The following is a 19,272-nucleotide window of genomic DNA, read 5'->3' on the forward strand; positions in this document are numbered from 1 at the left end:
CGCAGCGCGCTGACCGCTATGCTACCGCTCCCCACAACAATACACTCACTCGCCAATTCACACATTCACTCGCTCACTCCCCATCCTCATAATGTACAAACACTCAGTCAGCATGCGTCCCTACACACATAGAAGTGTAGTAGCTATACAACAATAGAGTTTGCTTTACTACTATCTCTGCTGGTCACCGTATAGCCTCACAGCACATATGGCAACCTGGAATGTTTGGTAGCTACTCGGCATAGAGAACGCTCAGAGGTGAAAAGGCATCATTCTAACGTTTAATAAATGAAAAAGCGGGTTTAGACAGAACATGTCACTTATCAGAATCATAATTTGTATTTATAATGAAGGAATTCAATGAGCTATGAAGCTCTTTTTTACAGACGTCCACTTAAAGGAGTGATGAGGTCGAGGTCGATGAATTCAACTCGCTTGCCAGATGGATTGATGCATTGCAAGACCACGAGCGGTGGCCCGCGGCGATGGTGATGATGATGATGATAGTAGTGATGCTTGTGGCCCCGTGCTTGAAGCGGTAGACATTGACCAATGCGGGCTCCGCTGCCTTCCCGTGACCCCGCAGACAAGGAGATGGACACGGGCGACGACGCGGCCCCCTCCATCTCGCCCTCGGCGAAGAGCCCTGGCGTGACAACCACGACGGCGCACCTGGCCGACGAGTCGATGGACACCACCGAGGAGGCCCCGGCGCCCGGCGGCGCGGGCCCCGAGACCGTCTCCGCGGGCCGAAGCGAGACGCCGCGGCCACCCCAGGCGATCGTGAAGCCACACATCCTGACGCACGTCATTGAGGGTTTCGTCATCCAGGAGGGAGCCGAACCCTTCCCCGTGAGCTCCAAGGCCAGAGGCGCTTGCGTTATGGTGGGGGAGGGTGGCGGGACCTTGCACATCCTCAGTCCAACAGACACGAACACATTTCAGCGCAGTACAGGGCACATGCCATACCACAGGCACTTTGTATTTGCCGTTCACCACTAGGTGGCAGTGATATCACTCCGAAGCTTGTGCCATGCTAGATGCACTTTGAGGTCTACAATAACACATACACGAATACGTTCACAGTAATACGTAAGCACGGAGTTATTGTTATTAATTACGTTGCTTTTAGCAGCTAGCTAGCAAGACTATTTAGCAGCCACACCAGAGCTAATCTGTATGAATCAGGCTAGCTCGGCTTTTACTGTACACAGCGCACCACAGTGCCAACACGCACACTGCACAGTGCCACCACGCACACCACACAGTGCACCACATGCTCGCAGTTCACGGAACAAATCATTTGATGCTGCTACTGCATTGGTAGTGGTGCGCAAACAACAGCAGCACAACCCGATGCGTTTGTTGTCATTTACCAATGCCGTGTGACCTCGGGGAGCAAAAAGTGATAAACTTAACGGAGGCCGTCCCGTGGCAGCGGCTCGCCAGCCTAAAGCTGCCATCGGCCTGCGTCAAAAGCCCGGCGGGTAATGCCGTTGCGTGTCCTGCGCAGGTGGGCCGCTCCTCGCTGCTCGTGGAGAAATCCGACAAGGGCCGGCAGCCGGCGCCGCCGGGCTCCACGCCGTTCCCCTCGGACGACAAGTCTCCTCCGCCGGGACCCGACTCGTCCGACTCGGACATGGAGGGGCTGAGAGAGATGGGTGAGTGGGGGTCGGGAGGTGGGCGAGTCGGTGTGACCCCGCGTGACGGTGTGACCCCGCGTGACGGTGTGACCCCGCGTGACGGTGTGACCCCGCGTGACGGTGTGACCCCGCGTGACGGTGTGACCCCACGTGACCCCACGTGCCGGTGTGACCCCGCGTGACTGTGTGACCCCGCGTGACGGTGTGACCCCGCGTGACGGTGTGACCCCGCGTGACGGTGTGACCCCGCGTGACGGTGTGACCCCGCGTGACGGTGTGACCCCGCGTGACCCCGTGTGACGGTGTGACCCTGGCCATCTGCGTGTGCCGTCAGGAGGGGAGCCGGGCCGCGAGGTCGACATGATCCAGTGCGAGTTTTGCCGGAAGATCGACTTTGCTTTCCGCTTCCGCCGCTCCAAGCGCTTCTGCTCCATGGCGTGCGCCAAGCGGTGAGGCTCGCACGGAGACGCGGACTCGGTACGCGGCAGACTCAGTACGCGGACTAACACGGAGACGCGGACTCGGTACATGGCAGACTCAGTACGAGGACTAACACGGAGACGCAGACTCGTGGACTCACACGGAGACGCGGACTCGGTACACGGCGGACTCAGTACGCGGACTAACACGGAGACGCAAACTCGTGGGCTCACGTGGAGATGCGGATTTGGTACACGGCAGACTCAGTACGCGGACTAACACGGAGACATGGACTCGTTACACGGCAGACTCAGTACGCGGATTAACACGGAGACGCAGACTCTTGGGCTCATGTGGAGACGCGGACTTGGTACGCAGCCTCGTATAGAGACGTGGCCTCGCTTAGACTCGCTCACTTCAAGAAGTGAGACAGACAAAGCGAAGTGCACACACACATTTTTGTTGATGCTTCTGTGTGCGTGTTTGCACGTATGTAAGTCTGCATGCTTGCACCCTTGTGTGTGAAGAGTGGTGTCAAGTGGTTCATGCGCTCAGCTACGAACCCAGCATACCTGGATTCGATCCACAGCCCGAACTAACGTACATCAGTGACGACATATCTGAACCTCCTTTAAGTTGAGTTGAGCCTTCAAAATGTATACACCTGCAGCAATGTGTAAGCATCAGCACTGCGGAGCGGTAGTCCAGAGGTTAGCACACTGCGCTACGAACGCGGCGACCCGAATTTGATTCCCGATGACGGTCAACATCGGTGACAAATATCTGAACTGGTCCTGGCTCCTCCCGAGGTCGACTCAACTTTAAAATGAGTACTTGGTACGGTGTAGTTAAAATATCAGAATCAGAGTCTTTATAGAAATCCGACGAGCTGCGAAGCTCTTTTTCACAGATGTCAGCAAGTTACAACAAATCTAGAAGTTACAACAACAACACAAAAACACGTCGATATCACTCTTTGGGAGCCGGAGCCTGTTGCTGTCCACCCATCCCCCTCGTGTGCTGTACCGAGCCTTCGTAGGTGCTACTCACGAACATCGCTTGGCTCACGAGTCTGCCGAAGGCTACAACACGGGGTGGGGGGGGTCTTTGTGTTTGTGTGCGCGAAGCTACAACGTGGGCTGCAGTAAACACGTGGGGCTCTTCGGCCCCGCGCAGCACGAGCACGTCTCGCAGCGCCGGGAGCGCGCGGGGCAGCGCGGGCGGCAGCGCCGCAGCGCCATCCACCCGCTCGCTCGCACGCACTCCATGCGACAGGTGCGACCATCATCATCATCGCCATCTTCATTGCCATCGTTATCATCGCCATCATCATCATTGCTACCATTATCACCACCATCGCCATCATCATTGCCATCATTATCGCTACCATAATCATTATATTCACTGCCTTCATCGACATAACTATCATAATTGTATCACTGCCACCATCATTATCATTACCACCAACATCACCATCGTCACCACCACCATCATTATTTTCATTGCCATCATCATTCCTGTCATCGTCATCATGAATGATAACAGTCATCACTTCCATAATCATGATAGGCAGTGTCATCATCACTACCATCACCGCCATCACCCTGATTATGATAGCCAGTGTAATTATCATCATCATTACCACGGCAATTATCAGCACCATCATTATCGCTATCACGTTCCATCACTACAATCATCACCGCTATCATTGTCCACCACCACCATTGCTGGAGTCATTGAGTGTTGATAACGCGAGTGATACCCTTTATCCAGGATAGCCTCATTACAGAGAGATTAAACCACCATCTCCTGGTCACCGTGCAGCCTGCTCACGGCCGACACCAGCGACGATTATCCGAACCGGTCCTGGGCTTGTCCTAGGTCGACTCAGCCTCAAATAAGTACCTGGTGCGGTGTGTAAACATCGCCACTGGGGGAGACGAAGGCGACCGGGCGTGGTGTCAGCCACCTACCCCCTCGTGTGCCGTGCCTGCCTTCATAGGTCCTGCTCGCTAACAGCACTTGCCCCAACAACAGTCTGTTAAAGGCTATACGGGGGATCTTTGTCTTTGTCTTCCCTGGCGCCGGCAGCCTGTGGCGGGCGGTGGTGTCGGCAGCGGCGGCGGCAGCGGCAGCGGCGGTGGCGATGACCGGCCAGGGGGCGAGCAGCCGCACGCGGACCGCGCCTCGTCTCCCTGCGCCACCGTCGCCATGACGACGCGGCGGCGGCAGAGCGAGCGCGAGCGCGAGATGCGCGACCTGGCGATGACCGATCCGTCGGAGCCGCACGGGGAGAGGTTCTCGCACGAGAGTCCCAGCCGCTGGAGCGTCGAGCAAGTGTGGGGGTTCATCCACTCGCTGCCCGGTGAGCGTGGGGGTCACCGGTCCTCCGATCCCCCAAACCGGCTCCCGGTCCATTCCCAGAGAAACTTCAAGATCCTCCATGGACTTGAAATTAGTGGCCTTTAAGTGGCTCGATGAGTTATTTGTACCCATTGTATACAACACGTATTCGTTTAAAAGCATCTGTTCTTCCAGGTGTGATTTTACGCGTGTGTTGGGAACAGATATTAAGAAGATATGTTAATCGATGAATCCTGCAATTCCCAGAGGCTTTACCCCAGTCTGACCATTATATCCATCGATCACACATTTCTACTCTCAATCTACGAAACCTGCCTCTCCTCTCTCAGCGCTCTCTACTGCACTCCCTACACTCTCTTACCTCTCCTCCCCTCCTCGCACTCTCAGTTCCAGCAACCAAGGCTCAGTTATTATTGAAGCCCCCAGTCAGCCATAACTCAGGATGTGGCTAATTCTCCTCTATTGCTATAGTTGCCTACACTGTGGGCCTGCGTTGTTGTTGTGTTGATGTCTTGTTGTTGTGTTGATGTCTTATTGTTGTGTTGATGTCTTGTTGTTGTGTTGATGTCTTGTTGTTGTTGATGTCTTGTTGTTGTTGTGTTGATGTCTTGTTGTTGTTGTGTTGATGTCTTGTTGTTGTTGTAACACTGTGTGAGGTCACACCGCTCTGCCTGTCACGCGTTCCAGGCTGCCAGGAGGTCGCAGACGAGTTCCGAGCGCAGGAGATCGACGGCCAGGCCCTGCTGCTGCTCAAGGAGGACCACCTCATGTCGGCCATGAACCTGAAGCTGGGCCCGGCGCTCAAGATCTGCGCTCGCATCAACCTGCTGAAGGACGCCTGAGATCCACCCTCCCCAGGCCACTCGGCCTCCGAGCCTCTCGGTCCCCCGGCTTGTCGGCTTCACAGACCCGAAGCTTGAGAGGTTCTCCTTACGCTCGGACCCATGGCCTCCGTGGGGTTTGGAGCCGCGGCTGCGAGGGGGTTAAACAGACGAGGGAGGTTTTTCGGCCTCGTCAAGAATCGGACGCCTGGGCTGGAGCTGCGTCTGGGCTGAGATTTTTACCGGACGAACGTGAAAATGGAAGAGATTAGAGAGCGACCCGACCCGACAGTGTGGGGGGTGTGGGCGAGAATGAGGGGGTGGGAGGGAAGGGGGTGGAGGATGTCCATGTTCGTCCATGTACTCGGCGCAATTACGTTCATGTAGCAAAAAGTAACAATTACAAAAGTAGTTTTATACGTATGCGGTCGATATGCCTGAGAACGATGAATGACGATATCGTTTCGGCTTCGCTTCGCACTGTGTCATCCACCATGCTTGCGGTTGCACATTGGAGCTTGTGTCTGTGCTGCCTGGCGACGATCGGCCTCAAACATCTCGCCGCCTTCTCCTCTGGGGCCATCACGGCAACGGGGAGGAAGCGACGCCGCAGATGCGGGTGGACTTAACGGCGTTGACCAGAAGCGGCCTCCTTTGACATTCCAATACCGCCAGGGACCTTGGTCGCCACAAACCGTGGTTTGGTCGACTTGGCGCTGCCAATTCCAGCGCCGCTGCTGTTGTCCCCCCCAGGATCTCGGGGGACCTGGATTGCAGTGTCTGTGTTTACGGGATGGCCGTGTTTTACGTCAACAACAACAACGACAAGAAAAAAACTAAAACTGCACGGAAGATTTTGAGCTGACGGCGCGCATTTGAGACGCGTGCCTCTCCTGTACAGGACACCGCTCACGTTGGATTCTATTCTATTTAGGATGTATACAACGCCCTTTCCAGGGCACGTTACAACACAAGCCGACGGCGGTACACAAGGGGCAGAAGAGGAGCAACGGGTGGGGTGGAGCGGCTGTCAGTGGGAATAAGGTGAAGTGTGATGGTGAATGAGGGTGACAGATGGGTGCATCGTGGATCAGAGGCAGCAGGGTGTGGGGCACAGGCGTGAAGTGGTGAGATAGGTGCTATGGCTGGGCATGGATGAGAGCAGGTGAAGGGTGCTAGGGGCAGAGGTGTGGTGGCCGGATAGTTGAGCCGATTGAGGAGCACAGCGGAGGGCTGAGGGAGCGATGTGGTGAGGTGCATGTAGAGAAAGCGAGACGTGAGAGCCGGGTCAGGAATTCGGGTCGTAGGAGGAAGAGAACCGGGAGGCTGGGAGTGGGTTAGAGGCGGGGGAAGGAACCGGTCGAGGTGGAGTGAAATGTGTATGGAAGGTTGAGTACAGTGTGTGTAGCTGCCTTTTGGATGTGTTGGAGAGGGGTAAAGGCGTAAGCAGGGAGACCGACCAGGAGTGAGTCAATGCAATCGAGACGAGTGAAGACAAGGGGGAGTGTACGATGAGTTTGGCAGCGGTGGTGGTGATGAGGAGGGGGATTTCCCTGATGTTGTACAGCTGGTAAGGGCATGTGCGAGTGGTGTTGGCAATGTGGGAGGTGAAGGAAACAGTGGACTCGAAGGTAACGCGAGTAAGGGTGGAAGAGTTTGGGAAGAGGCTAAGGAGGGGGGTGAAGGAGGGGGGTGAGCGAGAGGATGAAAAGAAAAGCACCGAGGTTTTGGAAGGGTTTAGGGAAAGGAATTTTTGGGTCATCCAGGCTTGTATGGGTGTCAGGCAGGATGAGATGCGGAGGGAAAGATCGGGGGTGAATGATATGAAGGAGAAGAAAATTTGAGTGTCAGCAAATGTGACAGGAAATATCCCAGGAAGAAAGAATGGACTCTCACGTCCAGGCAAACGCATCGGCTCCGCGTCGTCATCGTCGTCATCGTCGTCAATAGCCGCGCTTCATATTTTCAGTGTCGCTTAGAGTTGCAACTTTAAAAGAAATATATATTGAGTATGGAGTGATCATTAGCGACAACAAACATGCAACGGATTGCTTTCTTAAACAAAAGCCTTAACTATTTCGCCGTGACGCTACAGGCTGCTGTGTAAGGCCAATGGCCTCGGTGGGCACTTTGATGGCTGGACGGGGGATCTCTCCCGCGTGGTCTCGTGAGCTCGTGTCCCTGTGGGCACCTGTGGAGCCACTCTCCACTGCAGTGCCACTCTCTGCCGTGGTGCCACCCTCCACGCATCCCGGACCAAGTTTGAGTCGCGGACGAAGCGCCGCTCAAAGACATTGATAATGACGGGACAAAATGGGAATATGTTTTTCCCTCTCCGATTTTAGCTTAGAAATTAATTACGACAATAGTAAACATTAACACGCACTTATATTTGTTAAGGTATCAAGCGTATGTCGGAGTGTTTTGCCGTGTCTTGGCTTCGTCGCGTCTCAATGGTCTTGGCTTGCCGAGCTTGTCGAGGGACCGGCTGTCTATGACAGTCGCCGCTCGAGTGCCACGCCGCTGAGTGGACGCTGTGGTGCCACGACCGGACTCTGGCCCCATGTAGGCCTTTTTGCCGCCCTTAGGCCTTAACTTGGCAGACGATGGCCTGCAGTCGCCGCTGTGAGCGCACGTAGGTTGGCAGGCTACAGTGTTGAAACGTCTGAGCGCTACGCACTTGAGCGGCGCACGGAGATTGCCACACCGCAATCGTAACTCCAGCCTTAACGCGAGTGCTCAATTTTTAACCGTAAGTCAAGAGCTAGCCCTAATGAATCATTTTCCATTGCTCTGCCGTCACATTCAACGTTGCGCTTACCTTACTATCCTAATCCGAACCCGTGTATTTTGTAAACCAGGTGAGAACTCGTAAGAGACCAGCATCGTCTCATTTGCAAGTGACACCCAGGTCACCGACATAACCCAAACGGTAGTTCAAACACCGACAGCTACAATAACACTAACCTACACATAAAGTCCTAAACTCAATAGTCACTGGAACTAAATCTACGGCTACCAGCAATTTCCCCTACACAACCCGTAGCCCGACCAATAACGATGGCCTTGGATGATGTTGACATTTTTGCAATGAAGAGGGCCTCGAAACCATATCCGGCTGAATTAGCGTCGCCTTTCCCCATCCCTCATGGCGATCACGACGGCACGTGCTCACCCGCACAGCTCTAGCACGCTGCGGACTGAGAAGCCGTTCACCTGCGCTGTACCGACCAGACGGGCGACGATTTCCTTCTGTCACTGCCTTGTGCGGTTCTCCTACGGCCACTGAGTGAGTCGTCGCGAGGTTTGTGAACCCAGCGAGAGGGCCCTGCCCAGTTTTCCCACCGCAGCCGCCTGTGAACTGTAGTCAGGCCGCGTCGGTGGTGTCGCATGCTTGGAATGGGTCCCCCGGTGGAAAGAATGTGTGAAGAAACGCCATCGCAGGTTCTATTTTCTAGAGGACTTGTTTCACGATAACATTTACAAGGCGTACGACTCACAAGTTTCACAAGGCTATGACTATCTGCAGCCCCGGTGGTTTCCGCCAGATTAATCTCGAACATTCCTTCTTGATGGGTTTCCACCATGTAGATCGCCAACAGTCGGCCCCGATGTCGTCCACCTGCAGGCGTCCTCGAGCGCGGACCTCGCCCCCCCTTCTATCCCCACTCGGCCACGCTCCGGTGACTTCCAGCACTTTCCTCCGGTAGATTCCTCCAGCAGACTCCACCGGTCTTCTACTTCCCTCCTCGAACCTTCCCTCATACAGGATCCTGCACCTGTTTCCACCCATCTCCACTCACCCCAGGATAACCCTTGCCGTGTACAGTATCCTACAAATGTAATTCGCCCAATCTCCTTTTTGGCCGCTCTTTGTAGTCTGACGCCTTTGGTCCGTGGGGTCTGCACCAGCGAGGGCCAACTGGCATCTCCCGAGCCGCATGCGACTCTTTAATCCACGACATGCAGCTCTATCGAAGGGGCGTAACGTAGAACGTGCTGTCACAGTAGTAAAGAATAATCATTGTGTCCCGTGCTGTGCTCAAAATTGTATATATATACACACACACCTGGCTCTGTGCAGAACTCATGGGTACGTCTTGGCTCTTGGTCTATTACAGGTTGGCCACCCCTGGCCGACGCTCTCGACACACCTACGCCGCTCGGCCATGTGACTCGCTTCGTAGCAAGCGCGAGCCGCTTCTGAGCGGGCAGCCTGAGTGGCTGATGCTGCACCAACGTAGATCGGCCTCGCAAAACCAACACCGCCCAGCCAGGGCTGTGCATTCTACAATCCACACAAATCATGATCCAGCAGTGGGAAACATTTAGCCCGCGGGCCGTGACGTCTTTTTATATGGATGGTGGCCACGTGAAGGCCACCACTCACAAATCGGCCTGAAAATTGACATTCATCTGTCACTGCAAACATCTTGGGGAATATTTTCAACCTGGCAATCTTCCTCGTTGGCTCGCTGATGTTCATGAGGCGCAACAGGCTATCGTTTTTACATGGACACGATTGAGTCGGATAATTGCGTCGAGGAGTAGCAGAGTCGTGCATCGCCACTGGGAGGATGCCTCCTTGGTATTTGTGAATCGGGGAGATGGCAGCCTCCACGCGGCTCGCTCTATTGAGTGAGGAATCGCCACGAATGCCCTCAAACCCGGTGACTGAACATCGAGCGGCGATCTTCCCGGTCTCCAGAGCAGCGACTCGCTCAACCCTGCAATAACGCCGTCTTTGTAACTTTAGCGACGCTCGGTCATTTGTGTCGCTGCACGGGCCTCCCTTTATACTCGCTCGACACTCGCACGCTAATCTTTGCATTCTTTTATATATATATGAAGCTAAGCTTTGTGTCGATGTACGTTTTGCCTGCTGAAGGTATTTGAACGTCCCGTTTGGCCCTGCGCAGGGAAAAGGTTCTCTGCTGCTGCTGCTGCGATCGGCCAAAAACTGTGGCCAGAGACGAACCGGCATTGGCCACGTGGCCGGGATAAGGGCCCTCACCGCGGGCAGCACTTGATTTGTTTTTGTTCGTAGTGTTTTTGTGCTTCAGCTGCTGTTGAGCAATGAGGGTTTGTATTAAAGAGCCAGCGGTGAGTGGTGTGTGGGTGGCTTATCTGGGTCAAGTGAGGGGTTCAATTCCACCCGTTCCTGTCTCCTGTACGTCCTCTGTGTCGCTCGTGGTTTCGGTGCAGTAAAATAAACTCCCAGTCACCGGAAGCGTCGTGGGCATTTATTGATTTAAATAGTTGCTGAGCACAGGCCCAAGACGTCAAATGGCCAGCAACAAACAGCACTTGCATCAAAGGATTTCCTGGTGGTCCCCCTCTTGAAGAAGGGGAACCGTAATAGAGGTGTTTTGGGTTAGTTCGCGTAAATATATAAATGTGTCGTTAAAACCCGCCACCACCCGACACAGCCAACTAGTAAGGGTTGTCACATAAACAGAACGTGCCAATTCGTCAATAGTCCAGCACACCAGTGTGTTGGAGAGCCAAGTTACAACATTTACAAACCGAGTACGACGCTTCGCCAGTAATTACAACTAGCTTCATCAGGCGACAGCCAGGTTTGTGGAGAAGTCCACCTGTTTCGTTCCTTATGTAGAGGCGTAGATGTGGTGACCACCCGTCTGCGCTCTTGCGACGTGGGAGGGGGATTACATGATGCATGTGCATGATGCAGGCCCTTTGATCTTGTCCTTCCTGTCCATTGTGTGTATTAAAATAGCCGTACCAGCGGTACTCTCTATTGAAGTATGGTGGTCTATATAGGCATGCATTTAAACAATGTATTATTTGATGATTCGCTTCCACGCAGCAATAATGATATGCACTGTCCTTGAAGTTGATTGGTCCACACCCGAGACAGCTTTTCTTAGAGCCTAGTCTCACATGGTGTTGGACCAGATGACGCCAAAAGGCGCACAACTCAAAAAAGGTGTCAGTTTTGTTGCCAGATAAAAGGGTAAAAAAACCAATTATCATATGTTGCTACTGGCAAATGAGGTTCCAATGTTGTAAACCAAGAAGATGTCCACTCTGGTTGTTGCCACGGTCACCGTCGTCCGCTTGCCGGCGGCTTCTGGTAGCGGCAACTGAACAGGCCGGAAGAATCTTCCGGAAGATTGGAAGCGTCAGGCGAACACGACGGAAGTTGTCTTCCGGAAGAATCTTCCAGAAGACGTGGGCCGCGTTCGATTGGTGCGGCTGAGCAGGTCGCGAATGAATGAACGGTGGAGATCTTCCGGAAGAGGAAGAGACGGGAGCGAGCAGAGAGAGACGGAGACTCGAGTGACGATGGGCGCCTTGGTGAGGGCGCTGCCGTGGCTGCTCGCCGGCTCCGTGCTCCTCGTCGCCCTCTCCGTGCCCCTCGTCGGCTCGTGGCTGCGCACGAAGCGCTACGTCTTCGAGCCCGAAGAGGTGGCGAGGGTGGCAAAGAAATATGCGGGTGAGCGGCGGCGCGGGCGCGTCCCCGAGAGCGGGCGGGAGGGTAGGCCCCTGTCTCAGCCTCGACCTCGCTTAGATTCTCTGCCGGACAGGGCGGCACCGGGAGCGGCGGAGCGCGAGGCCCGGCCCGGGGTCACTCCGCCCGGGGCTTGGACCCCCCCCATCCATACCTCCAGTGTCTCGGGGGTTGCGGACCTTTGTTTCACTTAGGGGTTAGTAAGCCCAGCGTCTAAATGATATTGTTAATATATTTGGAAGGCAATGCCCTTGCGTTTGTTTTCGCAAGATCCCGGTTCAACGCAAAGGGCACGAGGCGCGTGTGTTGAATTAACTGCAGAGTGCGTTCACGTTTTTAGTGTCGGCATCCCGTCTTGTGTTGTCATCTCACGAGATGAAGAATCCATTCGGAAATCTTGATGAGCAGTTGCGAGGACCCAACAAAAGGGGGGCCACGTTGGTGAGATGTTAACTACCTCGCCTGGTATACAGGAGGTTGTGGGTTCGATCCTGACCCTGACGCCTGCTGCTGCTGTATATTTGGTATTTGGATGCTGCATGCATCTCCCCCGTGGTCGCGTGGATTGTTCACGGATCCTCGGGTTTGTTCACGCGTTTAGAGTATTTAGCAGCGATACATTTCCTCGCGATAAGCCACTTAATTGGGCTATCATTTGTGGCCAAGCCGCTTCTGAAAAATTGTTTCTAGACCGACTCCTCGTGTTCCCCTTCCATTGTTCTCTGATTTACACAATCGGGTGGCAGCACTTACCCACTCTCCCTGCTAAGCCAACATTTGTAATTCTCACACAGTAGGCAATTATTCAATTTGGTGGAACCGAGTGCGATGTGATGGGTGTGTTTTTGTACTCGGTCTTCTGTGACTCAGACTGAGATTATCAAACTCGCTGCACTTGAGAAGCCGGTTTAATCTGGATTCGACCCCAGGTCTAAGCGGCGCGAGCTCAATGCTTGTGAGACCCGTGAGCCACTCGGCCACCCGACTGCGCTTTGTTTTGAACATCTGCCCTTGAACCCCATGTTCAGTGCCACGTTGCCTCTTGAAATCTGTTGGTTAATGATCCACCAGATCACCCGTGTAGAATTGCGAGCTTCACTCGTGGAGGAGCCTACGACTCAAACAGCCGGGGAGGTTGACCTTGGCCCACGGAATCTGCGAACACGCGGGGTGCATCAATCTCAGCCAGGAGTGCGCCTTGATGCGTGTGCGCCAAGGCGAATTTGTTGTGTTGCAGGGGATTGTTGCAGAGATCGGATGTGTAACGCACCGTTTCTTGTTCCGTTTAATGTACTTTTGCTTGAAAGGCACTTTGGGGCCGTCCTTAAATGACGTCACGCGATTTTGGACGATTTTTGACCCCCCCCCCCTCGTCACACGGCGTCACAAAAAGTCAGAGCCCCCCTCAAATATGACGTCACAAAGCTCTGCCCCCCCCAAAGAAAAGAAAATATGCTTCAAATCGCTTTAAACTATTGTCATTGTAGTGCGTATTTAATGTGGCGCTGCACTCTGATGTAGGAGAAAACATTTATAAAAAAGTCTTATTTAATTAAGTAGAACATGTTGTCAATATTTATTTAAAGTTGCGCATTTTGATGTGACGTCACATTTCTACCCCCCCCCGTCACACATCGTCACAAATGCCTGACCCCCCCCCCAGGTGCGTGACGTCATTTATGGACGGCCCCTTTCACGACGTTAGACGAACATTTCAGACACTATTATGTGGGCGGAGAAGCTTGAATGTAATCCTGAAGTGGCTTATTTATTTGGCCATTTAGGAATGCAATTCAATGTTTGTCGAATGTACTCTGACAAAATGACTTCCCCTTCCATGCTAGAATGATGGTGGTGATTGTGTCGTCATTGTCACGGCTGTGTCAAGCCATTCAATAATTTCTGATTTATTCCATCATATCTTTTTTTACAAACTACAATGACACCGTGTGGATTATAACGTCAATTTTTAAATGTTGACTGTGAGGTTGCTTAATTTGCAAAATTGCCTTGGTGAGTTATGACAACACTACACAACTGAATGTCATTGTTATACATGGATTACTACCGATTATTATGGTGCAATCGATAAGTTTAAATATAGATGACATTTATACGTGAAAGCCACACGCCTTCGCCAGCAAGGTTTAATTTCCTTTAACACGCTCCTTCATTTCTTGTACGGATATGCTATGAGTAGAAACTACAAATCGATGTCTAAGTTGTAAATCCAGCCGCTGGCTTTAGACACCACGGGTGAATTGGCTGAATCAACAAGTCCTCGCTTAACGCGTGGTGTACACACTGCAACGCGTTTTCGCTCCAACGCATTTCTTCCATTTGAGAACACTTTACGCAGAATGCGCACCTCGTTATAACGCGGGCCACGCACCATTCTAACGAGGAACGTGGACCGTTATGACGCGGTTTCCGAGTGGTCAACGACGAACTACTCTCTTGGGCTGCGTGGCTGAGCGGTACGATACAGTAATGCGGCGGCATACCCTCACTTATTTGTCCCACCATCTTACCTTGTGTGCGTAGTACTTTGTATCTCGCCAAACATTATCGTTACATTGTTCATGGGGAAATAGTTTTTGCTGAACGCGTTTTTCGCTTCACGAGGCACTGTTCAGGAATGCATTTCTGTTTTAAATGAGGACGTGCTGTACACGATTATATACGCGTGCGGTGCGGGACTGTTCCCACTTCGCGGCTGGTCGACTACCAGATGTTTGGAGACAACTGCGATCATGACAGACATAGGCAGTGACTTCAGCAAAATTCTGATGATCCCGTGCAATAGAGTACATCGACTCTATTTCCCCAGTCTGGCTTGAGTTTAATAATATCAACAATAATGAGACATCCAAATTGCTCCGAACGCGCCGGATGTCATCGCAGCTGGGAAGCAAAGCGGCGTGCGAGCCTGGCGAGTACCTGGGTGGGTGACCACCGGGGCTTGTCGGGGACGTCCTTGGCACGGCGTTGCGAGGAGTGCAGCGGAAGGAAGTGCGGTGACCCATGACCTCCCCCACCCCTCCGGCAGGACTGGACCACGACGCGGCGTTCGGAAAGGTCGTGGCGGAGCTGCGGCGGACGCATCCGGGGCACGTGCTGCCCGACAGCGAGATGCAGTGGGTGTTTGTAAATGCGGGCGGTTGGATGGGCGCCATGTACCTCCTGCACGCATCCCTCACCGAGTACGTGCTGCTCTTCGGCACGGCGGTCGATACTTCCGGGCACTCCGGTACGACTCTCAACCCGCCCAGATCGCCAACGCGCCACCTCCATCCCCCCCCCAACCCGCACGTTGTTTTGCATGCTTGCGACTATCGTTCACGTCTTGTCGAGGCCGATTATACCTGAACAAACGAGCGGAACAGATGATGTTGACGAGACAGACAATGCAGGTGAGACGATTATAAAATGAGACACTCGGACGAGATAAACTATACAGATGGGACACAATACGAAGGGGACAGGACAGGTGACAGCACAGACAGGGGTACAAGTTTCAAGGTAATTTTCTTGACCCAGGTAAGAACACACGAGTACAGGGCAGTCTCATTTCCAAAGAGTGACCTCGATCACCAAGCCGGCCAAAGACAAGTAACAAAAGAAACATGTTTAGACATGTCTAACAAGATCGTTTCTTGCTCCTTCCGTGACCTTCATCACCACCTCCTCCAGCGACGACATCCCCCATACCCCCCCCCCCCCGCTTCATCCCCCCCCCCACGCAACCCGAGTCGAGGTCGCCTGTCGTGCGGGATGAATGAGGCAGCCCGGAGACAAAAATGACGCCGATAAATCACCGTCCACGTCTTAACGCACGGCACGCGGCGTCCCCCGCGTCACTCGGAGCGCGCCTGTCCCTGTCCTTCAGCGGACCCCACCGTGTCTCACTGGGGGCGCTGACGGGGAGTGGACGTTCGCGGTAGGAAGACAACGTAGTGGCCAGCCAATTGGTTTAATTTCGATTAGAAATTTCGAGTGGCACTCGGCATGGTACCCCATAGGATTCCATCCGATTCATTGGGATCGCTTCTCATTTGAATCGTCTCGTTCGTGTCGTTGTATTGTCTTGTTATTTCTATCTTATTTGATTGTCTTCAACTTATCCTTTGCACGTCATCTGCGTATGCACCATACTGCTCAGAACTGGTTCTGATATCATTTGCCACCAATGTTAACCATGGCCAGGAATCGTCGCACTAACCACTGCTCCACCACACCATCCCAATTTATATATAATTTGTTTGTACAGACAGGAATCTATGCATGTATCACGAGTACAACAATCGATTTTAATCGACTAATCGCTTTACATCTGGTCACGAGCTCTGCCCCAGCCATACAGTGCCCCCCCTCTCCTTGCGCCGTCACCGTGCCTCCAGGCGTCGCGAGAATATGCGTTTAGATTGTTTGGCTGCTATACATTTCCACATAAGCCAATTCATTGGGCTATCATTTGTGACAGCCAGGTCGCTTGTGACAAAGAGCTACACAGCTCAGTGGGCCTTACCTGGTAAAATAAGAATCTGTGTCGTTTGTATCGCTTGTTGCTGCTCGCGGGAAACGCTCCGTCTCGGTGTGTGGTGGTGGTGGTGCAGGCCGCTACTGGGCGAACATCTCTGACACGATCATATCAGGGACCTTCCGCCAGTGGAAGGAGGGCACCACGAAGAGCGAGGTGTTCTACCCGGGTGAGCCAATCGTCGCCCCCCCCCCCCACGCCGTCATCCCCGAGGTTCACATCCACTGATTAAGCCGCGTTCTCAAGTGCGGCGGAGAATTTAACGGTCACGGTCACCAATGACTACACACACAGAAATCGTCGGATTAAATTTGTTTCTGCACTCAATTTGGCTGAAGTGCAGCTCTAGGGATGAAAATGATCAGTTTGGTTGTCATGCAACAACACATTATTCTGCAGCAGGAGGCGTGAGTGGGCAGGTGTCAGTGCGCACTGGAAGGAATTTCAAGCGATCTCACGAGAGTAGTTAGGTGATATCCGCTTCTGGACCATTCTCTACCATGAAGGCTTGCATTGTGCTGGAAAAAATATCCGGTTGTGAGAAATGTGAAGGGAGTCCTCATGCCCACATTTATGTTGTTGCATGCCCTATCAACTGTCATCACGTGCCCTCCCCCCCACGTTGCGCCTGCCCCCAGGCGACACCATCGTGCACAGCGCGGGTGAGGCGACGTCCGTGCAGTGGACGGCCGGCACATGGATGGTGGAGTACGGCCGCGGCTTCATCCCGTCCACGCTGGGCTTTGCGCTCACCGACACGCTCTTCAGCACGCAGGACTTTCTCACCGTGTTCTGGACGCTGCGCGTGTACGCACGCGCCCTGGCGCTCGAGATCACCACCGAGCTGCGCGACGCCGGCCTGCTGTGACGTCGCCAGCCCCCACCACACCCGCAATGGGAAGGCGATCGGTAGTCGAAGGGGTAGCAGCAGACAGGAGGTGGGGCAAAGAGGATGCAGGGCACACGGTGCAACCAAGTTCCAGTCCTGCCCGAACCCAAATTCGCCAATAAGTCCACCAGTACCGGCCATCCGACTGGTCCGAATCCGAACTAGCAAACTTGCCAACCAGCCACCCACTCCGACTGTCCTCCCACTGGCCATGAACCCAACCTACCCAACGAGTTAACCAGAAACTACGACGGACACTAGGTTAAGTTAAATAGCCGAGTATGGAGTGTGGGGCTCTTGGGGAGTTAAAGCGTTCGCTGCCCAGACCTAGCACCCATTAATCTATCCACGTAAAAATTCAACGAAGGGGAAGTGAATCGAGGCGCAGGCGGGGGGGGGGGGGGGGGAGTATTGAAAAACGATGAATGATTCTCAACTCCCGACTCACCTCGTGTCCTTTGTGGTACCAGCCCCTCCACTCTCCTTAGTAACTAGCCACCAGTACAAGGCCTCTTGCTGATCTTCATCGAATCCAATTTGACACCCAGCTACCCATTATCCAGCTCTTATTATCCCCTACCTCCTGCACTGTCATGGCCCCCTTTCGCTTGAGCGTTGCGTCTCGATTGCGGTGTTCACGTGCGCGCCAATTGTCCCATTGCACGTCACAAGGGAGGCGGCGCTGCAAAGCTGCACTTTTGATTTGCCCCCCCCCCCCCCCTGCGGGTCACGTGGGGGACTGTGTGATTGGCTGGTCAAGTCTGCTGTGTTGACATTGCCGCCGTCTATATGTCAGTCATGGATTTTCTGTCTGCAGTCCTGGCAGGAGGAATACTCAGAGCTTCTCGATTTACGACCGCCCTACATTATTGGATGTATCACGAGTTGATGTCCGGTCACCGATGACTGGACAGAAAAAACCCCATTGCATTACATTTGGTTCTGCACGTAATTTGGCGAAATTCCAGCTCTATTGAATTAAAAAAACATATTTTTGACTCGTGCGACCAAAATGACTCATGGCAGAGCGGGTGGGAAAGTGCTGCCCTTCACTGTGGGCCAGGGAGGGCTGCACTGTCCACTTCTATGGGGCCATTCTTGAAAGTCCACATTGGTTGCGCCATCTCTGCAACAGATCCAAATGGAGAACCGAGTCTAATGACATTGCAACAATTACACGGTCGGGATATAAATGGTGGAAATGCAATAAAACGTTCAAAAGTGGGATGGGCGAACTGCAGGTTGGAGTTCCTGCGTGCCTGCACCCAGAGAGGCTGTGACTTTAACGTCTGCCAGCGCTCATGGGCAAGTCACCAAGGTGTATTTTTGACTGAGCAGATCTTGGTTTGAGGGCCGCATTGCTCCCAGCCCTATGCGTATTGAAAGCTGCTACCTACCCCAAAAGTCGCTGCTGTTTTGTGTTTAACGTCTGATCATGTCTGAGCCACAAGCAAGGGAACTGTGACAAACTAAAGCATTTCATAATTTATTTAAAAATACCTGATTACTCATAATTAATCTGCTTTCCAATTACTTATTTGCAGTGGTGTTGTGGAAACATGCTGCTGAGCTCATAAGGTGGGCGGGACCCATTTGTAATTGGTTGGCGGCTGGTTAACTTACCAGTGATGGCATAACCAGGCATTGAACAATTCATCTTGTCAACACTATTCGAGAATTTATTTTGTGACTTAGTCGTCGTCGTCGTGCGTGCGATGTCAATGAAGCACTTGTGTGTAGTACAACGAATTGACTTTAATATTAAGTGTTGCATTGTTAAGTGGCTAACCAATCGCCACCTCTGCTGAATGTCTCCCCCCATCCCACGCTGTTTCTCTGGGGGGGGAGGGGGACACGGATGGAAAGAGCAATAGCGACCACGTGTCAGGGATTGTGCTGCTTTGCCTGGTCAGGTTCCCCCCCACCCCCCACCCACTGTCCAGCTGCTCAGGGCTGCCTGGCTGATAGGTGTGGGACATAGGGTACGTTTTGGGGGGGGTCGACCACAATGGCTTCATCGCTGCTGGGTGTTGGTGTGTCCTGTGGGTTTACAAAACGTTTGTCTCGATGACGTGGGTGGGGGGGGAATTACTGTAGGTGTAATAAACGAGTCAACCACG

The 19,272-nt window shown here is 53.3% G+C and overlaps 2 protein-coding genes across 10 annotated transcripts in view; both read left to right on the top strand.

The window, feature by feature from the left end:
- Positions 1 to 5,561, top strand: part of LOC144942807 (uncharacterized) — a 41,271-nt gene extending 35,710 nt beyond the window's left edge. For 8 of the 9 annotated variants that reach the window (XM_078869778.1, XM_078869779.1, XM_078869777.1 and 5 more), the window contains 6 exons: positions 587 to 885; positions 1,514 to 1,661; positions 1,978 to 2,092; positions 3,191 to 3,338; positions 4,155 to 4,428; positions 5,115 to 5,561. In XM_078869778.1, coding sequence (XP_078725904.1) covers positions 587 to 885; positions 1,514 to 1,661; positions 1,978 to 2,092; positions 3,191 to 3,338; positions 4,155 to 4,428; positions 5,115 to 5,269 — 1,139 coding nt within the window. In that variant the 3' untranslated portion in view covers positions 5,270 to 5,561. The remainder of the gene's footprint in view (positions 1 to 586; positions 886 to 1,513; positions 1,662 to 1,977; positions 2,093 to 3,190; positions 3,339 to 4,154; positions 4,429 to 5,114) is intronic. The other variant, XM_078869781.1, reaches the window with a different exon arrangement.
- Positions 5,562 to 11,502: 5,941 nt separating this feature from the next.
- Positions 11,503 to 19,272, top strand: SIGMAR1 (sigma non-opioid intracellular receptor 1). Its single transcript, XM_078869795.1, has 4 exons — positions 11,503 to 11,708; positions 14,773 to 14,973; positions 16,340 to 16,432; positions 16,902 to 19,272. The coding sequence occupies exons 1-4, from the start codon at positions 11,558 to 11,560 to the stop codon at positions 17,129 to 17,131; spliced, it is 675 nt and encodes a 224-aa protein (XP_078725921.1). The 5' UTR covers positions 11,503 to 11,557; the 3' UTR covers positions 17,132 to 19,272.

Source organism: Lampetra fluviatilis, chromosome 28 (assembly GCF_964198595.1).
Source record: "Lampetra fluviatilis chromosome 28, kcLamFluv1.1, whole genome shotgun sequence".
Classification (NCBI taxonomy): Eukaryota; Metazoa; Chordata; class Hyperoartia; order Petromyzontiformes; family Petromyzontidae; genus Lampetra; species Lampetra fluviatilis.